General features: G+C 45.2%; 1 protein-coding gene across 4 annotated transcripts in view; it reads left to right on the top strand.

Annotated features, from left to right (window-relative positions):
* The window catches only part of LOC129867000 (voltage-dependent calcium channel subunit alpha-2/delta-1-like), a 138,276-nt gene that overhangs the window by 83,196 nt on the left and 33,327 nt on the right, over positions 1-21,753 (top strand). For all 4 annotated transcript variants that reach the window (XM_055940077.1, XM_055940076.1, XM_055940078.1 and 1 more), the window contains 9 exons: positions 809-869; positions 1,110-1,204; positions 1,848-1,929; positions 3,832-3,894; positions 8,024-8,127; positions 10,672-10,758; positions 10,935-11,002; positions 11,112-11,150; positions 11,252-11,323. In XM_055940077.1, coding sequence (XP_055796052.1) covers positions 809-869; positions 1,110-1,204; positions 1,848-1,929; positions 3,832-3,894; positions 8,024-8,127; positions 10,672-10,758; positions 10,935-11,002; positions 11,112-11,150; positions 11,252-11,323 — 671 coding nt within the window. The remainder of the gene's footprint in view (positions 1-808; positions 870-1,109; positions 1,205-1,847; positions 1,930-3,831; positions 3,895-8,023; positions 8,128-10,671; positions 10,759-10,934; positions 11,003-11,111; positions 11,151-11,251; positions 11,324-21,753) is intronic.

Genomic DNA, 21,753 nt, shown 5'->3' with positions numbered 1-21,753 from the left:
CAATGGAAAAACGATGCACTTGAGCTCAATCTCTAGTCTCATAGCGAAGGGTCTGAATACTTATGTAAATGAGGTATTTCTATTAGTATTTTTTTTATACATTTAAAATCTTTTCTAAAAACCTGTTTTTGCTTTGTGATTATGGTGTATTGTGTGTAGATTGATGAGGAAGCATGTTGATTTTGCCATTTTAGAATAAGGCTGGAACGTATCAAAATGTGGGAGAATGCACTGTACACTGCTGATACTGCCTATTATCTATCCTGTTGCCTACTCACTTTATACCTACCTACAGTATATGTACAGTACATAGATGTATCAATTATTTCGCACCCCTCCATATTGACTCGGTACTGGTACTCCCTGTATATAGCATGTTATTTTGTACTCCCTATATATAGCCATGTTATTCGTTATTCACTGTGTATGTATTCATTGTGTCACTATCTAAGCATGTAACATACCATTTTATGTGATTTGATTTTATGAACCAGTGTCAGTTGGTTTGTCAGTGAGTTTAAGGATTGCCTTGTTCTAGGAAAGGCCTGACAGAGACAGTCAGCAAAGTGTACTGTCCTATCAGCCGTGAAATGTCATGCTGACAGACTAGTGGCAATACCAAGCTTAAAAGAGTTTAGGAGTTTAGCTCCATAATCACTGTCTCTCTTTCTGTCATGTCTTATTTCACTCATTCATCTTTTTTTTCAGTTCTCTCTTTTCATAATGATCAGTCTATGTATTGTGTAGGCCATGTATCCTCCTCCACAGTGTGTGTAAGGTTCTAAAGATGTCTGTGTATTCTCTTCAGCCATGGACACTCTGCAGGTGGAGAGGTTTGATGAGTTGGGACACACCTTCATTGCCCCCAGGTGACTGGCTACAGCAGCATATATGAATCTCCTCCACCTCAGATCATATACAACCATTGATAGGCCTGTAGTTTACTTACAGCCAAGAGTAGCTAGTTAATCCAAAGTTTATGCCAGCATTGAGGAGCACAGAATAGCATTGAGAACAAGTTATAAAAGGGGTTGAGTATGATGTTGTGCCGATGTTGAGTTATGTTTGAGACTACTGAAATGTATCTAATGTATGTCATATTGAAATAGGGAGTACTGCAAAGGCCTGAAGGACAAGGACAACAACACCCAGTTCCTCCTGGACTTCAACCAGTTCATTGACAGGAACACAGTGGAAGAGCCATGTAAGTTACCATGCCTGTCCCACGCACCAACACACATGACCACGTGCACACACACAGATGGAATTCCTCTGCACGCACGCACACACACACACACACACACACACACACACACACACACACACACACACACACACACACAGATGGAATTCCTCTACCTGTTTTGTTCGATAGCCAGTCAAGGTTAAAGAAAGAGTAGCTTTAGATCAATACAGCATTAATAGGCAGTACACCCACCCAGGAGGGAGTGGTTAGTGGGGTGAGTCAGGCCGGTTTCCCGCCACTGTGATATCATGGTGTTCCATAGCCCTGTGAAGGTCAGAGGATGGCATCAGCCTGATCGAATGAGGTATAGGCGTTTGAATAGTCTAGTCTGGCTATGGGGTGATATCATCCTGATCGACTGAACTTCCTAGAACCTGATGTTGTCATGCTTCTATGTGACTCAAAACCTCTATAGTGGTCATCATCTAATGGGTATCAGCTACTGTAGATCCTACCATCTTCCTCATCGTCAGCTAATGGAGTTCAATGTCCTCAGTGTTGTCTAAACAAGGTCAAGCTATCTTCTCCTATGTGTCAACTTTGCAGTTTGCTTTGGGGTCTACTGCGGATGGTACTTCAGTAACAAATTCTTTCTCTCTAGGTAATATGGCTCTGGTCAGTAGGCTGCTGCTGGATGCTGGCTTGACGGCTGATCTGGTCAAACTGTGGAAGGAACAGACACTGTGAGTGACACACACACACACACACACACACACACACACACACACACACACACACACACACACACACACACACACACACACACACACACACACACACACACACACACACACACTTCCCGTCATCACTGCATTGGATTACAGTGATCATGTAAACATTGAGAGTCAGTTAAGTGAGTCACATAGACAGTCAGGCTATTCCCTGTTTTATTGATGTCTTATTGGAGAAACACAAAGCAGCTACTACTGCTACAGTCTAATGTATAGGTCTGTTGACCTGAGAGTCTAGGCCTTGTTTTGCCAATAAAACATGATGAAAGAAAAACACAGGACCAGCCATGCCAATAATTAGTGTGTTCTGAAGACACCCCAGGAATTACAAAAACTCGTTTTTCAACAACTCCACAAATTTCCTGTTAACAAACTATTGTTTTGGCAAGTCGGTTAGGACATCTATTTTGTTCATGACACAAGTAATTTTTCCAACAGTTGTTTACAGACAGATTATTTCACTTATAATTTACTGTATCACAATTCCAGTGGGTCAGAAGTTTACATACACTAAGTTGACTGTGCCTTTAAACAGCTTGGAAAATTCCAGAATATGATGTCATGGGTTTAGAAGCTCCTGATAGACTAATTGACATCATTTGAGTCAATTGGAGGTGTACCTGTGCATGTATTTCAAGGCCTACCTTCAAACTCAGTGCCTCTTTGCTTGACATCATGGGAAAAATCAAAAGAAATCAGCCAAGACCTCAGAAAAGAAATTGTAGACCTCCACAAGTCTGATTCATCCTTGGGAGCAATTTCCAAAGACGACGCGTTCTGTCTCCAAGAGATGAACGTACTTTGGTGCAAATCAATCCCAGAACAACAGCAAAAGACCTTGTGAAGATGCTGGAGGAAACGGGTACAAAGTATCTGTGTGGCTGCTTCATGTTGTTCATGTGCTTTGATGCAGGAGGGACTGGTGCACTTCACAAAATAGATGGCATCATGAGGGAGGAAAAGTATGTGGCTATATTGAGCAACATCTCAAGACATCAGTCAGGAAGCTAAAGCTTGGTAGCAAATGGGTCTTCCAAATGGACAATGACCACACGCATACTTCCAAAGTTGTTGAAAAATGGCTTGAGGGCAACAAAGTCAAGGTATTGGAGTGGCCATCACAGAGCCCTGACCTCATCCTAGAGACAATTTGTGGGCAGAACTGAAAAATCTTGCGCGAGCAAGGAGGTCTACAAACCTGACTCAGTTACATGAACTCTGTCAGGGGGAATGGGCTAAAATTTACCCAACTTATTGTGGGAGGCTTGTGGAAGGCTACCCAAAACGTTTGACCCAAGTTAAACAATTTAAAGCCAATGTTACCAAATACTAATTGAGTGTATGTAAACTTCTGACCCACTGGGAATGTGAATAAATAAATAAAAGCTGAAATAAATAATTCTCTCTTCTATTATTCTGACATTTCACATTCTTAAAATAAAGTGGTGATCATAACTGGCCGAAACTGATTAAATGTCAGGAATTGTGAAAAACTGAGTTTAAATGTATTTGGCTAAGGTGTATGTAAACTTCCGACTTCAACTGTATATCAACATGCATTCATTATTACCATAGACACACGTTTGTCCATTATAATCCACACAAGCTCAAACAAACAAAATCAAATTTCTGAACAAAGAACTCTTTTCAGAATTAGGACATCAAGAGAAGTGACTCTCCGGAAATATAACAATCTGTTTTTAAAGTTTCTGGACACAGAGGACCAGAAAGAACACGCACGCACGCTCACTCACTCTCTCACTCAGTTCATGCCTCTTTCTGATTTGTCTCGATGGTCCCTTAGCCTCTGTTGTTGAACTGTGATTGGTTTTTGTGTGTTCTTTCGGTTCCCAGGCTCGGAGTCCTGGCCAGGTTTGTAACCACTGACGGAGGGATCACTAGAGTCTATCCCAGAAGGTACGCTCAGATTTCTCCTTCTCAGTCCTACACTATTAGTTAGTTAGCCTCATGCTCCCATACTATACTGTATGTGCCTTGGCCAACTCCTATTGTATAAAGCCATGAAAACGAACCAATACACCGGCACGATTCGGTCTTATGTAGCAACATTTGAAATTGTGTTTTTTTTTACGTTGGATAAAAGTAGAGACTCAGAGATAGAAAATGTTATATAATATACTACAGTTGAAGAACAATGGGGAAGTAATTCTGCTTTGAAAGTTTATAAACTTAATTTATAAACCAGACTTTTGAGAACCTGTCCCTTGAATGTTTTGGTACACCTACTGGAGAGCTCTTCTTTGTCTACACCCATTCTGCATCGTTCACACCCTCTTAAGCCTTAGCCCCACCCATCTCTTTAAGGATTCACATGTGAGGGTACTATATGTGCTGAACAGAATGAGTACAGCAGTGTACTAAATAACCAAAGATTTCAAGACTAAAGGCTTGTTTAACCTACGTCTATCGACATATCTGTAGACAGTTGTCGCAGTGACATCATGAACATTTTATTGTCCTCCGACATAACGACAACTTGTCATTGTCGTTATGAAAAAGTATAAACACAAAAACAGCATGAGTAGCCTGGTGGTCCAAAATAGCACAATTGGTGTATTAGTATATGTCAATCTAGCAAACCAGACAACTAACAGCAACTTTCTAAACAATGTTTTGGTTAGTTTATAGCTTGTTAGCTAGCTAGCTAACGCTAAGTTATCTGGCTGGCCATTTCAAATAATGACCATATTAGCCCCGGTGATGTGTGACGAAATACATGCAGGGCATTCTACCAGAGAATTTCAGAACTTGGACACTGTCTCGCTGGCCTAACGTTGTATCCTAATTTGACTTTGGTGCAGGTCATGTTGTTCATCACATTACTGTCTCTGCTAAACACACATTATATCAAATAAAATCAACGTTTATTTGTCACATGCACAGGATACAGAAGGGGTAAACGGTAAAGTGAAATAGTTACTTGCTTAGTGGAGTCTTTTGTTTAGGCATGTAGCTACCTAGCTAACCTAACAATGAACCATAATCTCAACTCATAACATTGCTACCATGCATAAATCTGCAGTTATGCAAGTGAAAATGGCTCTGAGATACGAATAATATTACTACACAGATCCTACACGTAGCGTCAGCTAGCGAGCCAGCCAGCTAACATTAGCTAGCTAGCTAACACGCTTTAACATTGAAAAATACTTTCTGGGGGGGGGGGGGGGGGATGTAGCTAGCTAGACTCTCTTACCTGTATACATGGATAAGCGCTTCTCCCTCTCTGTGCCATGGTTTCCCTTAGTTTGAAGATGTAATCTGGTGTTTTATAAATCAAATTTTATTTGTCACATGTGCAGAATACAACAGGTGTAGACCTTACATTGCATTTCTTACTTACAAGCCCTTAACCAACAATGCAGTTTTGAGAAAATACAACAAAAAAAGTAAGAGATAAGAATAATAAATAATTAAAGAGCAGCAGTAAATAACAATAGCGGGGTTATGTACAGCGGGTACCGGTACAGAGTCAATGTCAATGTGCGGGGACACCGGTGTCGAGGTAAGTGAGGTAATATGTACATGTAGGTAGCGTTATTAAAGTGACTATGCAAAGATAACAACAGAGAGTAGCAGCAGCGTTCTAGAGGGGGAGGGGTGGGGGCAATGCAAATAGTCTGGGTAGCCATTTGATTAGCTGTTCAGGAGTCTTATGGCTTGGGGGTAGAAGCTATTTAGGAGCCTCTTGGACCGAGACTTGTCGCTCCGGTACCTCTTGTCGTGCGGTAAAAGAGAGAACATGCTTTGACTAGGGTGGCTGGAGTCTTTGACAATTTTTATGGCCTTCCTCTGACACCGCCTAAGTCCTGGATGGCATGAAGCTTAACCCCGGTGATGTACTGGGCCATACACATTACCCTTCTGTAGTGCCTTGCGGTCGGAGGCCCATAACCATACCAGGCAGTGATGCAACCCGTCAGAATGCTCTCGATGGTGCAGCTGTAAAACCTTTTGAGGATCTGAGGACCCATGCCAAATCTTTTCAATCTCCTGAGGGGGAATAGGTTTTGTCGTGCCCTCTTCACGACTGTCTTGGTGTGCACGGACCATGTTAGTTTGTTGGTGATATGGACGCCAAGTAAATTGAAGCTCTCAACCTGCTCCATTACAGCCCCATTGATGAGAATGGGGGTGTGCTCGGTCCTCCTTTTCCTGTAGTCCACAATAATCTCTTTTGTCTAGATCACATTGAGGGAGAGGTTGTTGTCCTTGCACCACACGGTCAGGTCTCTGACCTCCTTCCTATAGGCTGTCTCATCGTTGTCGGTTATCAGGCCTACCACTGTTGTCATCAGCAAATGATGGTGTTGGAGTTGTGCCTGGCAGTGCAGTCATGAGTGAACAGGGAGTACAGGAGGGGGCTGAGCACGTTCCCCTGAGGGGCCCCCATGTTGAGGATCAGTTTGGCGGATGTGTTGTTACCTACCCTTACCACCTGGGGGCGGCCCGTCAGGAAGTCCAGAATCCAGTTGCAGAGGGAGGTGTTTAGTCCCAGGGTCCTTAGCTTAGTGATGAGCTTTGAGGGCACTATGGTGTTGATTGCTGAGCTTTAGTCAATGAATAGCATTCTCACGTAGGTGTTCCTTTTGTCCAGGCGTGAAAGGACAGTGTGGAGTGCAATAGAGATTGCATCATCTGGCCCTGAGGCCTTGTGAATGTTTACCTGTTTGAAAGTCTTATTCACATCGGCTGCGGAGATTGTGATCACACAGTCGTCTGGAATAGCTGATGCTCTCATGCGTGTTTCAGTGTTACTTGCCTCGAAGCGAGCATATCAGTTATTTAGCTCATCTGGTAGGATTGTGTCACTGGACAGCTCTCGGCTGTGCTTCCCTTTGTAGTCTTTCATTGTTTGCAAGCCCTGCCACATCCGACGAGCGTCTGAGCCAGTGTAGTACGATTCAACGCAGTGTAGTACGATTCAACGAACAACGCAAAAAAGCAAACAAAATAGCATGGTTCGTTGAGAGCCGATAAGACGGCAACCCTCCCCTCCGGTGCCATCGTGATCCTTTACAACAGCCTTCTGTGTGTTCTTTTTTCAACTCCCTCCACATATTTGCAATCAAACGGCAGAATTTTCAAAACTCGGTCCTTCAGAAAGTGGAGAGTAACATTTTTGCAGTTCTTTGTGATATCTTTCCATAAAAACGGGTTAGAAAGGATTACCTACACATACTGAGCATGTTATAGACAGAAGCGTGCTACATCGCCGACCAATCCAAACTTATCTCTCGGCACATCCAGCCCATCCATTATCTCAGCCAATCATGACTAGCGGGAACGTTCCTGTCGTTTCCTGTGGCTAAACCAACTATGCTCGTAATTATGTTATCTTTTTTGTATTTACAGTTGGCATACACGTTTGTGATTAGAGCATAGTTCACATGTTCCAGAAGGCATTTCAAACAAAAACTGCATTTTGATCAAAAATCTATGTTTAAAATGCCTCTCTGTGAAGTAGTGATGCACGACATACGCCTAGTTTCCTGAAACGAGTCACAGATACGAGTTGGCTAAAGCACAAAGCCATTTTAAAGGGTACAGTGTTTTGGATATGGTAGATATGATACTGTTTTACTCCCCAACTTGTTCAGCTGGCTCTCTTCACATTGCATGGACAGTTAGTCCTCCTAAATCACCAGAACATGATTCCCATCCACACATACACTGGAGACATATTCAGTAAATATGGACTCTTTCTATCCCTCCCTCGCTCTCTTTTCCTTCCTCCCCCCCTCTCTCTCTCCTCTCCCTCCCTCTTTCTCTCTTTCTTTCTCTCTGCCTTGGTGATTGTTAGAGTACAGCAGATAATCACAGGAAAAATCATTTAAATATTTTCATATAAAACATACATATTTTTTTCTTTATCTCTGGGCCAATTCTATTCCATTTTTCCCATGTTTTGTGCTTTGGGTGTGACTGTTATATTTATCAAAGTTTGGCCTCACATTTGAATAAATCTTTCAGACATCTGTATCTTAAAAAGTTCTGTATGTGTGCACATGCGTGTGTGTTTCAGTGCTGGGGAGGAGTGGACAGAGAATGCCGAGACCTATGACTCAAGTTTCTACAAGAGGACTTTGGATAACGACATCTATATTTTCACTGCTCCATATTTCAACAGTATGTTAACACACAACGAAACACACACACACACACACACACACACACACACACACACACACACACACACACACACACACACAGATCCTCTCTTCAGTGTGGTCTTCCAGCAAATCCCGGACGGCCTGCTCTACTGGATATGATAAGAGTTGAGGCCTTCTAGTAACCCTCTATCTTTACTTCCTTTCTATGCTGCTCCCTCTCATCTCTCTATCTACCCCCCTCTTCTGTCCCACCTCTTTCTCTTCCCTCTCTCTCACTCTCTCTACTCACTATTTTAACGTACTTCTGTATCTAATGCTCTCTGCTACTTTCCACTCCCCTTCTCTATATGTTCCTGTGGTATTGCAGCAATCTACAGTTGAAGTCGGAAGTTTACATACACATTAGGCAAATACATTACATTCAGTTTTTCACAATTCCTGACATTTAATCCGAGTAAAAATTCCCTGTCTTAGGTCAGTTAGGATCACCACTTCATTTTAAGAAAGTGAAATGTCAGAATAATAGTAGAGAGAATTTATTTATTTCAGCTTTTATTTATTTCATCACATTCCCAGTGGGTCAGATGTTTACATACATTCTATTAGTGTTTCCTAGCATTGCCTTTAAATTGTTTAACTTGGGTCAAACACTTCAGGTAGCCTTCCAGAAGCCTCCCACAATAAGTTGGGTGAATTTTGGCCCATTCCTCCTGACAGAGCTGGTGTAACTGAGTCAGGTATGTAGGCCTTCTTGCTCGTAAAAGATTTTTCAGTTCTGCCCACACAGTTTCTATTGGATTGAGGTCAGGGCTTTGTGATGGCCACTCCAATTCCTTGACTTTGTTGTCCTTAAGCCATTGCCACAACTTTGGAAGTATGCTTGGGATCATTGTCCATTTGGAAGACCCATTTGCGACTAAGATTTAACTTCAGGAGATGTTGCTTCAATATATCCACATAATTTTCCGCTCTCATGATGCCATCTATTTTGTGAAGTGCACCAGTCCTTCCTGTAGCAAAGCACCACCACAACATGATGCTGCCACCCCCGTGCTTCACAGTTGGGATGGTGTTCTTCAGGTTGCAAGCAACCCCCTTTTTCCTCCAAACATAATGATGCTCATTATGGCCAAACAATTATATTTTTGTTTCATCAGACCAGAGGACATTTCTCCAAAAAGTATGATCTTTGTCCCCATGTGCAGTTGCAAACCATAGTCTGGCTTTTTTTTATGGCGGTTTTGGAGCAGTAGCTTCTTCCTTGCTGAGCTGCCTTTCAGGTTATGTCGATATAGGACTAATTTTACTGTGGAAATAGATACTTTTGTACCTGTTTCCTGTAGCATCGTCACAACGTCCTTTGCTGTTGTTCTGGGATTGATTTGCACTTTTTGCACCAAAGTATGTTCATCTCTAGGAGACAGAACGCGTCTCCTTCCTGCGCGGTATGATGGCTGCGTGGTCCCATGGTGTTTATACTTGCGTACTATTGTTTGTACAGATGAACGTGGTACCTTCAGGCGTTTGGAAATTGCACCCAAGGATGAACCAGACTTGTGGTGGTCTACAATTTTTTTTCTGAGGTCTTGGCTGATTTGTTTTGATTTTCCCATGATGTCAAGCAAAGAGGCACTGAGTTTGAAGGTAGGCCTTGAAATACATCCACAGGTACACCTCCAATTGACTCAAATTATGTCAATTAGCCTTTAGAAGCTTCTAAAGCCATGACATAATTTTCTGGAATCTTTCAAGCTGTTTAACGGCACAGTCAACTAGTGTATGTAAACTTCTGACCCACTGGAATTGTGATACAGTGAATTATAAGTGAAATAATCTGTCTGTAAACAATTGTTGGAAAAATGACTTGGGTCACGGACCAAGTAGATGTCCTAACCAACTTGCCATGCCATAGTTTGTTAACAGGAAATTTGTGGAGTGTTTGAAACATGAGTTTTAATGACTCCAACCTAAGTGTATGTAAACTTCTGACTTTAACTGTATTTATTTATTCATACAGGTCAAACAGCAGTATGTGAATAGATCCAGTAGACTAGAGTAGGGTTTACTTAATAGAGAGCTGAAGAACACTATGCCACCATTCCAGGAATGTGGATAGTTGACCCATGATAGATCTTTCTCTGCTAACATTCAGAGTCAAATCATACTTTAATATCTTTATGGTCACGTTAGCATTCCTGGAGTACCAATCAGTGACCTAGCCAATTACTTTTGGTGTTCCTCGTTTAGCTTCACATACAGGGTAGGCAGGCGTTTGCACTTTTGGGGCTATTCCATTTGTATCCTATCTACAGCTGTACTGTATGTGCTCCTACTGCACCGCCACAGACACATGACCATTTACCCACTTAAATGAGACCAAACAAGCAAATATGATATATTTCATCATATTTGTTATGTCATAAAACATGATTTTCACCAAATGGGTTTTTAAAGCCTCACACAATTACTGTCATTGTCATGCAAGTGTCACTACATGTGAATGTGTTGACACTCTTACCTTTGCTCTCCCTCACTCTCCCTCCTTCTCTCTCTGCTGCAGAGAGCAGGGAGTCAGGCTATGAGTCAGGTATTCTGGTGAGCAAGGCTGTAGACCTCAACATAGACAGAGTCAACCTCAAACCAGCAGGTGAGTGGACAGTACCGTCCCCATCTCCTTAGCTGGGTGCTTAGTTGTTGAATTGGGTACTTCTGAATTAAACTGACTGCCTAGAGAATTTGATGAAACATCCATAGCTCCTTCTGTACAGGATTATTCAAAAACATGTTTCTGAATATCCTTTTTGTTGTTTCAATGTCCTGTAGTGGTGGGAGTGAAACTGAACGTCTCTGCCTGGATGAACAGCTTCATGAACGCCACCATGAAAGTCAACGTAAGAGAAACACTTTCTTTAGTTTAGGATTTCTTATTCACATCCCATTGTGTTTGCTAAACTTGTGACCATTCATTCATGATGGTGTGTGCTTTGATGGCGTTTGCAGTGCAAGGATGAAATCTGTGGCTGTCTGAAGAATGATAAGGTACAATGGCCTATCTCACTCATGGAAAATCTTTAGAAATGTTGATAATGTTCTATACTGACTGATGTTCTCTTTCTATCTGTCACACTCTCTCTCTGCAGCATGTTGACTGTGTCATCTTGGATGATGGAGGCTTTCTGCTGATGTCCAATCAGGATGAGTATATCGCACAGGTGAGTCTCTGTCACCTAATCAGATTTCTCTGTCACAGACATGTACAGTTGTCATACCAGAGCAGGGTCAACATTCTGTCTGTCTGTCTGTCTGTCTGTCTGTCTGTCCGTCCGTCCGTCCGTCCGTCCGTCCGTCCGTCCGTCCGTCCGTCCGTCCGTCCGTCCGTCCGTCCGTCCGTCCGTCCGTCCGTCCGTCCGTCCGTCCGTCCGTCCGTCCGTCCGTCCGTGTCTATCTATCTATCTATCGATAGGCTGGTTTCCCCGGGCCTAGTCCTGGAATAAAAACATGGTCAATTTGGCACAGGGAAACTAGCCTTTATAAAATGTGTTAATAATAATATTTTTTTGCCTGTTTCCACAGACATTTCCTTTGCGTCTCTAAAACTCTTTAATACCAATGTCATATCATGTTTGGCATGACAACAAACAAAACAGAGTTTTTAAAGCACAGATCTAAGCGATAATGGCTCCATAGCATCTACAGTATTCTGAAGTTAGTAGAACATAAACCCATAGTCCCAAAGCCAAGACACTCCTTTTGGAATGAGAACTAAAAGGTTTTTGTGGTTTGGCTGGCCACCAGATCTCTTCTCCTGCTCCTCTCTACATCCCTGCTTCATCTGATCTTTTTTTATTTTATTGTATTTAACCTTTATTTAACAGCGAAAAACCGTGGGTCTCTTTCGCAGATGAGCCCGGCATGAACACATCAATAAACAACAATGAGATTATTCATACAGTATCTACAGTATATATACAGTACATCAGTTACACAATACATGAAAAGCAAACACGATAAGCAAAACACAATCAAATAAAACAAACACATTGTTCAGTAAAAAGGCCCTCTAACGTCTGCATGAATTGCCCTAGAGGCACCAACTCCACCAACTAAAAGCAGATTTACCTAAATTGGTGTAGATTGACAGGATCGCCAGGGTTAGCCATCCCAGAGTCTTTGTCTTGTAACTTAACAATGAAGTAAGGTATGGCGGAGGTTTATGCAAGAGGGCTTTATTGACAAAAAAGGTGCAATGCATCGATCTATAGCAGGGATGGGCAAATTTGATGGGTGTGGGGTCCACCAACAAATCTGTTATTTTATCATATTGGGCCACAGTGGCTCGCGGGTCTGCGTGCCCACATCCATACACCCACATGTAGTCAGAGCCGGCCCTAGCCTTTTGGGGACCCTAAGCAAAATATTGTTTCCACCACCTTGCTATCAAACATTTTAGCGAACCCCCCCCCTCTTGACAGCAGAGGGAAACAATTGTGTTAGAGTACATTTTCTGTAACTCTTTATATTTTTCCATGGGCATAGAGAACATGTAACAGTTGTAAAGAAAGTTTGCTACAAATCTATATATTTTGCCATTGGGGTGAGTGAGAGAAAATTTGGCAATTTTTAAATTGTACACATTTTGCAATAGGGTGGGGAGAAATGTTTGCAGTTTTTTATATGATATCTGAGTGAGAGTGACCAACAAAATGAATAGGGCCTCCCCGGTCGGTAATTTGACCATAATTACTACAAATTTGGATAGCTAGCCGCTAGACTAACTTACTGTACCAATAAAAAAGTAAAAAAGGTGAGAACCCGACTGAGTCTTCAGCCCGCCTCACATTTTGCTATGGAGGGTGGAGAGATTTTGCAATTTTATGACTAATTTCATGCAATTCTAAAAATTCTGCTTAGAGGAAATGTTTCAGTTTTACGGATTACAGTGCCTACGGAAAGCATTCAGACCCCTTGACTTTTTAAACATTTTGTTACATTACAGCCTTATTCTAAAATTGAGTGAGTAAAAACATTTCCTCAGCCATCTACACACAATAACCCATAATGATAATGCGAAAACAGGTTTTCAGAAAAACAGAAATACCTTATTGACATAAGTATTCAGACTCTTTGCTATGAGACTCGAAATTGAGCTCCAGTGCATCCTTTCCATTGATCATCCTTTAGATGTTTCTACAACTTGATTGGATTCCACTTGTGGTAAATTCAATTGATTGGACATGATTTGGAAAGACACACACCAGTCTATATAAGAACCCACAGTTGACAGTGCATGTCAGAGCAATACCAAGCCATGAGGTAGAAGGAATTGTCTGTAGAGCTCCGAGACAGGATTATGTCTAGGCACATATCTGGGGAAGGGTACCAAAAATTATTTGCACAGTGGCCTCAATCATTCTTAAATGGAAGATGTTTGGAACCTCCAAGACCCTTTCTGGAGCTGGCCGCCCGGCCAAGCTGAGCAATCGGGGGAGAAAGGGCTTGGTCAGGGAGGTGACCAAGAACCCGATGGGCAGTCTGACAGAGCTCTCGAGTTCTTCGATAGAGATGGCAGAACCTTCCAGAAGGACAACCATCTCTGCAGCATTCCACCAATCAGGCCTTTATGGTAGAGTAACCAGACTTTAGCCACTCTTCAGTGAAAGGCACATGACAGCCCACTTGGAGTTTGCCTAAAGGCACCTAAATTCTTTCAGACCATGAGAAACAAGATTCTCTGGTCTGAAAAAAACAAGATTGGAGGAAACCTGGCACCATCCCTACGGTGAAGCATGGTGGTGGCAGCATCATGCTGTGGGGATGTTTTTCAGCTGCAGGGACTGGGAGACTAATCAGGATTGAGGGAAAGATGAACGGAGCAAAGTACAGAGAGATACAATGGAATGAAATGATCATACATGTAACTTGCCAAGGGATCCTACACATGGGAGGAGATCCTGGCTGGTAGGGAACAGGTGGAGAGAGCGGAGGCAGGAGAGCGGAGGCAGCAGGAAAAGGGAACCGGCGTTACGAGGGAACACGGCTGGCAAGGAAGCCCGAGAGGCAGCCCCAAAAATGTATTAGGGGGGACACACGGGGTGTGTGGCTAAGTCAGGTAGGAGACCTGAGCCAACTTCCCGTGCTTTCTGTGGAGAGAGGTGGTCCGGGCAGGCACCGTGTTATGCGAAGAAGCGCACAATGTCCCCAGTGCGCACGCATAGCCCGGTGCGCTACATTGCCACTCCTCGTATCGGCCGGGCTAGAGTGGGCATCGAGCCAGGTGCGATGAAGCCTGCTCAGCGCATCTGGTCTCCAGTGCGTCTCCTCGGTCTGTGTTATATGGCAGCAGCCCTACGCACTGTGTCTCCCGTGGGTCTGCACAGCCTAGGGCGTCCTGTGCCTGCGCCCCACAAGTGCCGGGCTAAAATCAACATCCAGCCAGGACGGGTTGTTCAGGCTCTTAGTTCGAGATCTCCAGTGCGCCTCCACGGACCGGTCTATCCTGTGCCTCTTCCAAGGACCAGGCCTCCAGTATATCTCTCCAGCCTGGTGAGTACTGTGCCTGTTCTAAGAACAAAGTCTCCCGTGTGTCCCTCCAGTCCGGACGCTCCAGAGCCTCCCTCCAGTCCGGACCCTCTACAGCCGCCCGTCTGTCCTGAGCCGCCTGAGCCGCCCGTCTGTCCTGAGCCGCCCGTCTGTCCTGAGCCGCCCGTCTGGCCTGAGCCGCCCGTCTGGCCTGGGCCGCCTGAGCCACCCGTCTGGCCTGAGCCGCCTGAGCCGCTCGTCTGTCCTGAGCCGCCCGTCTGTCCTGAGCCGCCCGTCTGTCCTGAGCCGCCCGTCTGTCCTGAGCCGCCCTTCAGTCTGGAGCCGCCCTCAGTCCGGAGGTGCCTGAGAAGCCCTTCAGTACGGAGGCGCCTGAGAAGCCCTTCAGTACGGAGGCGCCTGAGCCGCCCTTCAGTACGGAGGCGCCTGAGCCGCCCTTCAGTACGGAGGCGCCTGAGCCGCCCTTCAGTACGGAGGCGCCTGAGCCGCCCTTCAGTACGGAGGCGCCTGAGCCGCCCTTCAGTACGGAGGCGCCTGAGCCGCCCTTCAGTACGGAGGCGCCTGAGCCGCCCTTCAGTACGGAGGCGCCTGAGTTGCCCTTCAGTCCGGAGGCGCCTGAGTTGCCCTTCAGTCCGGAGGCGCCTGAGCCGCCCTTCAGTCAGGAGGCTCCTGAGCCGCCCGTCAGTCCAGAGGCGCCCCTCAGTCCAGTGACGAGGGTCGCCGCTCCTAAAGTGTCACAGAAGTGGGCCGAGACTATGGTGGAGTGGGGTCCTCGTCCCGCTCCAGAGCCGCCACCGCGGTAACTTCCCACCCAGACCCTCCCTTATAAGTTCAGGTTTTGCGGCCGGAGTCCGCACCTCTGGGGTGTGGGGGGGGGGGTGTAATGTCACGTTCTGACCTTAGTTCCTTTGTTATGTCTTTATTTTTAGTTTGGTTGGGGTGGGCATTCTATGTTGTTTTTCTATGTTTTGTTTCTTTGGTTATATTTCTATGTGTTTGGCCTAGTATGGTTCCCAATCAGAGGCAGGTGTCTGTCGTTGTCTCTGATTGGGAGCCATATTTAGGCAGCCTGTTTTCCTTTGTGTTTTGTGGGTGGTTGTTTTCCTGTGTCTCTCTTTTCACCATACGGGACTGTTTCGTTTTTGTTTTGTATCATTCACGTTGTTATTTTTGTATTCTTAGTGTTCAGTTATTAAATTGAATATGGATACTTACCACGCTGCGCTTTGGTCCTCACCTCATTCCAACGACAAGCGTTACAGCTATATGATATGTTCATTATATAAACTGGCTAGCCAGCTAACTTAACGTGAACTAGCTAGCTAATAAGATTGAAACAAACCATAGAATTGTTTAGAAAGTTGCTTTTAGTTTCCTGGTTTGCTTGATTGACATTTACAAAAAAACTATTTTAAAAGGATGGGTTTATTGGTGTTAAAATACACCAGTTATGCTATTTTGGAACAACATGCTGCTGATGTCATGCAGCCTATTGTTTTTGTGTAAACTTTAAATTTTTTCAAAAGTTGGGTTACAAGTATATCAACTTTCAAAGCAGAATTCCTTTCCCATTGTTCCTCAACTGTAGTGTATGATTTATAATTTTCTTGCTCTGAGTCTGTAGTTTTATATCATGTAAAAAATACAATTTTCAGAAGCCAATGTCGATGTCCTTCCCGCGCCTAGGTAGAGAAAGGAAATTGTGGTCACGTCATTCTAAGAGCTCTTGTTCGACCTCAGATCAAGCTAGACACCCCATTCCACCTTCCACTGCCTGTTGACATCTAGTGGAAGGCGTATGCTGTGTTTGCAAATTCATAGATATTAGGCAATTGAATAGGCAGGCCCTGGAAAAGAGCATCGTTTTCAGATTTTTCACTTCCTGTCTGGAAGTTTGCTGCCAAATGAGTTCTGTTTTACTCACAGATATAATTCAAACAGTTTTAGAAACTTGAGAGTGTTTTCTATCCAATAGTAATAATAATATGCATATTGTACGATCTAGAATAGATTACGAGGCAGTTTAAATTGGGCACGATTTTTTCCCAAAGTGAAAACAGCGCCCCCTATTCACAAGAAGTTTTAAGACGGGAACCGAGCCGGTGTATTTTTTTGTTTTCATGGCTTTATACAATAGGAGTTGGCCAAGGCACATACTATATAGTATGGGAGCATGAGGCTAACTAACTAATAGTGTAGGACTGAGAAGGAGAAATCTGAGCGTACCTTCTGGGATAGACTCTAGTGATCCCTCCGTCAGTGGTTACAAACCTGGCCAGGACCCCGCCCCTGGGAACCGAAAGAACACACAGAAACCAATCACAGTGTAACGGGTGACGCTCTCCTCATCCTCGGAAGAGGTGAGGAGAGAAGGATCTTCAGACCAAAACGCAGGCTCAGGGAAATAAGCCATCTTTATTATAAATTACGATGGCACACGAAACGAAACAAAACACTTTCCAAACTACAAAATAAGAAAACGACGTTGACGCAACCTGAACATAAACTTACATAACTAAACATAAACTTACGTACAGGAAAACAGACGACATCGAAACGAAACAAACAAACGCTACAGTCCCATGTGGTACGAACATAACATACGGACACAGGAGACAATCACCCACAAACAAACAGTGAGAATGCCCTACCTAAATATGACTCTTAATTAGAGGCAAACGCAAACCACCTGCCTCTAATCAAGAGCCATACCAGGCAAACCGAAACCAACATAGAAACAGATAACATAGAATGCCCACCCAACCTCACGTCCTGACCAACTAACACACAAAAACTAACATAAATAGGTCAGGAACGTGACAGTACCCCCCCCACAAGGTGCGAACTCCGGACGCACCAGCACAAAGTCTAGGGGAGGGTCTGGGTGGGCATCTAACCACGGTGGTGGCTCAGGCTCCGGGCGCGGTTCCCACCCCACCATAATCCATCCTAGCCCCCTCCCTTCAAGAATGTCCACCCTCTTACTTCCCCCACAAAATCCTCCTAATAACAAATCTAATAATGACAATACCGGGACAGAGAGATAAACCAAGACAGAGGGATAGATAAGACTATAGAGGTAGATAAAGATAGAGAGGGAGATCAGGATAGAGGGGCAACTCCGGACTGAAAGGCAGCTCCGGACAGAGAGACAGCTCTGGACTGATGGGCAGTTCTGGGTATCTAGCCTTTTCAGGCTGAAGGGCAGCTCATGGCTGACTGACGACTCTCGATGCTCATGGCTGGCTGACGGCTCTCGACGCTCATGGCAGGCTGACGGCTCTCGACGCTCATGGCAGGCTGACGGCTCTCGACGCTCATGGCAGGCTGACGGCTCTCGACGCTCATGGCAGGCTGACGGTTCTCGACGCTCATGGCAGGCTGACGGCTCTCGACGCTCATGGCGCTCTGACGGCTCTGGCTGCTCATGGCGCTCTGACGGCTCTAGCTGCTCATGGCGCTCTGACGGCTCTGGCTGCTCATGGCTCGCTGGCGGCTCTGGCAGATCCTGTCTGGTTGGCGGCTCTGGCAGATCCTGTCTGGTTGGCGGCTCTGGCAGATCCTGTCTGGTTGGCGGCTCTGGCAGATCCTGTCTGGTTGGCGGCTCTGGCAGATCCTGTCTGGTTGGCGGCTCTGGCAGATCCTGTCTGGCTGACGGCTCTAGCGGCTCCTGTCTGGCTGACGGCTCTAGCGGCTCCTGTCTGGCTGACGGCTCTGTAGGCTCATGGCAGACGGGCGGCTTTGCAGGCTCATTGCAGACGGATGGCTCAGATGGCGCTGGGGAGACGGATGGCTCAGATGGCGCTGGGGAGACGGATGGCTCAGATGGCGCTGGAGAGACGGATGGCTCTGGCCGGATATGGCGCACTGTAGACCTGGTGCGTGGTGCCGGAACTGGAGGCACCGTGCTAATGACAAGCACCTTCCTACTAGTGCGGGGAGCAGGGACAGGGCACACTGTATTCTCAAAGCCTACTCTATCCCTGATGCGTGGTACCGGTACTGGTGACGCCGGGCTGAGGACAAGCACATCAGGATTAGTAGGGGGAGAATATACAGTGTGTACAGGGCTCTGGAGACGCACTGGTAGCTTAGTGCGTGGAGCCGGAACTGGAGGCACCGGGCTAGATACACGCACTACAGGGAGAGTGCGTGGAGGAGGAACAGGGCTCAGGATACGCACTGGTAGCCTAGTGCGTAGTGTATACACTGTAGGTACTAGGCTGGGGCGGGGAGGTGGTGCCGGAAATACCGGACCGTGGAGGCGTACTGGCACTCTTGAGCATTGAACCTGCCCAACCTTACCTGGTTGAATGCTCCCGGTTGCCCGACCAGTGCGGGGAGGTGGAATAACCCGCACCGGCCTATGTAGGCGAACCGGAGAAACCATGCGTAAGGCCGGTGCCATGTATGCCGGCCCGAGGAGACGCACTGGAGACCAGACGCGTTGAGCCGGCCTCATGACACCTGGCTCAATACTCAATCTAGCCCTACCAGTGCGGGGAGGTGGAATAACCCGCACTGGGCTATGCACTCGTACAGGAGACACCGTGCGCTCTACTGCGTAACACGGTGCCTGCCCGTACTCCCGCTCTCCACGGTAAGCCTGGGAAGTGGGCGCAGGTCTCCTACCTGCCCTTGGCCCACTATCTCCTAGCCCCCCCCCAAGAAATTTTTGGGAATTACTCACGGGCTTTTTTGGCTTCCGTGCCAGACGCGTCCCTCATAGCTCCGGTTCCTCTCCCCGGTAGCCTCTGCTCTCCTCCGTGCCTCCAGCTCAGCTTTGGGACGGCGATTTTCTCCTGCCTTAGCCCAGGGACCTTCTCCATTCATTATTTGCTCCCATGTCCAGAAATCCTTTCTCTCCTGTCCCTTACTCCGTTTCGTTTTCCTTTGCCGCTTGGTCTTAGCTTGGTGGGTGATTCTGTATGTAGAACGTTTGTAGCCTGTATGTATGTGCACAACGTTTGTAGCTTCACGGTCGTTTTGTTGTTTTCTTGTTTTGTTAAAGTGTTTTTGTGTCGTGTTCATCTTCGTGGTATAATAAAAGAAGATGGCTTATTTTCCAACTGCTGCATTTTGGTCCGTCAATCCGCCACACGATCGTGACACACAGTTCAACAAAAGAGGCTAAGGGACCATCGAGACAAATCAGAAAGAGGCATGAACTGAATATTCCAGTGTGTGTATGTGTGTGTTATTTCTGTTTCACTGTGTCCAGAACCTTTAAAAATAAATTGAGCCTCTACTTTTACCCAATGTAAAAAACACAATTTCAAATGTTGCTTCATAAGACCTAATCAATCCGGTCGGTCACGTTTGACAAAATATTTGGGAGGAAGTCATAATTTCATGCAGTCTGTGAAGGAAGAACCCACATGGTAAAAGTGGAAAACAAGTTAGGTCGAAATAAAAACAGATTTTAACCATGTCAAATGAATTTATTGTGTTAGAGGTTTTATGATGATTGTACAGTGCATGTGGAAAGCTTTTTCCACATTTTGTTACGTTACAGCCTTATTCTAAAATGTGTGTATATATATATACAAAAAAAAATGATCATTAATTTACACACAATACCTCATAATGACAAAGCAAAAACAGTTTTTTAGATTTTTTTGCAAAAAAAGATATGAAATATCCCATTTCCGTAAGTATTCAGACCCTTTACTCAGTACTTTGTTCAAGCACCTTTTGAAGCATTTACAGCCTCATGTCTTCTTGGGTATGACCCTAAATGCTTGGCACACCTGTATTTGGGGAGCTTCTCAAATTCTTCTCTGCAGATCCTCTCAAGCTCTGTCAGTTTGGATGGGGACCGTCGCTGCACAGCTATTTTCAGGTCTCTCCAGAGGTGTTCAATCAGGTTCAAGTCTGGGCTCTGGCTTGGCCCCTTAAAAATCGGAGGGTCTGTTGTCCGGACCTCTGGCAGTCTCTATGGGGGTGCCACAGGGTTCAATTCTTGGACCGACTCTCTTCTCTGTATACATCAATGATGTCGCTCTTGCTGCTGGTGAGTCTCTGATCCACCTCTACGCAGACGACACTATTCTGTATACTTCTGGCCCTTCTCTTGATACTGTGTTAACAACCCTCCAGGCGAGCTTCAATGCCATACAACTCTACTTCCGTGGCCTCCAATTGCTCTTAAATACAAGTAAAACTAAATGCATGCTCTTCAACCGATCGCTGCCTGCACCTGCCCGCCTGTCCAGCATCACTACTCTGGACGGCTCTGACTTAGAATATGTGGACAACTACAAATACCTAGGTGTCTGGTTAGACTGTAAACTCTCCTTCCAGACTCACATCAAGCATCTCCAATCCAAAGTTAAATCTAGAATCGGCTTCCTATTCCGCAACAAAGCATCCTTCACTCATGCTGCCAAACATACCCTTGTAAAACTGACCATCCTACCAATCCTCGACTTCGGTGATGTCATTTACAAAATAGCCTCCAAAACCCTACTCAATAAATTGGATGCAGTCTATCACAGTGCCATCCGTTTTGTCACCAAAGCCCCATATACTACCCACCACTGCGACCTGTATGCTCTCGTTGGCTTGCCCTCGCTTCACACTCGTCGCCAAACCCACTGGCTCCAGGTCATCTACAAGACCCTGCTAGGTAAAGTCCCCCCTTATCTCAGCTCGCTGGTCACCATAGCAACGCCCACCCGTAGCACGCGCTCCAGCAGGTATATCTCTCTGGTCACCCCCAAAACCAATTATTCCTTTGGCCGCCTCTCCTTCCAGTTCTCTGCTGCCAATGACTGGAACGAACTACAAAAATCTCTGAAACTGGAAACACTTATCTCCCTCACTAGCTTTAAGCACCAGCTGTCAGAGCAGCTCATAGATTACTGCACCTGTACATAGCCCATCTATAATTTAGCCCAAACAACTACCTCTTTACCTACTGTATTTATTTATTTTGCTCCTTTGCACCCCATTATTTCTATCTCTACTTTGCACCTTCTTCCACTGCAAACCAACCATTCCAGTGTTATTTTTTTACTTGCTATATTGTATTTACTTCGCCACCATGGCCTTTTTATATTTTTATTTATTTATTTATATATTTTGTTTGCCTTCAACTCCCTTA

Source organism: Salvelinus fontinalis, chromosome 12 (genome assembly GCF_029448725.1).
Source record: "Salvelinus fontinalis isolate EN_2023a chromosome 12, ASM2944872v1, whole genome shotgun sequence".
Classification (NCBI taxonomy): domain Eukaryota; kingdom Metazoa; phylum Chordata; class Actinopteri; order Salmoniformes; family Salmonidae; genus Salvelinus; species Salvelinus fontinalis.
Note: the sequence above shows the minus strand (reverse complement) of the source record. Positions and strands in the feature narration are given on the sequence as shown.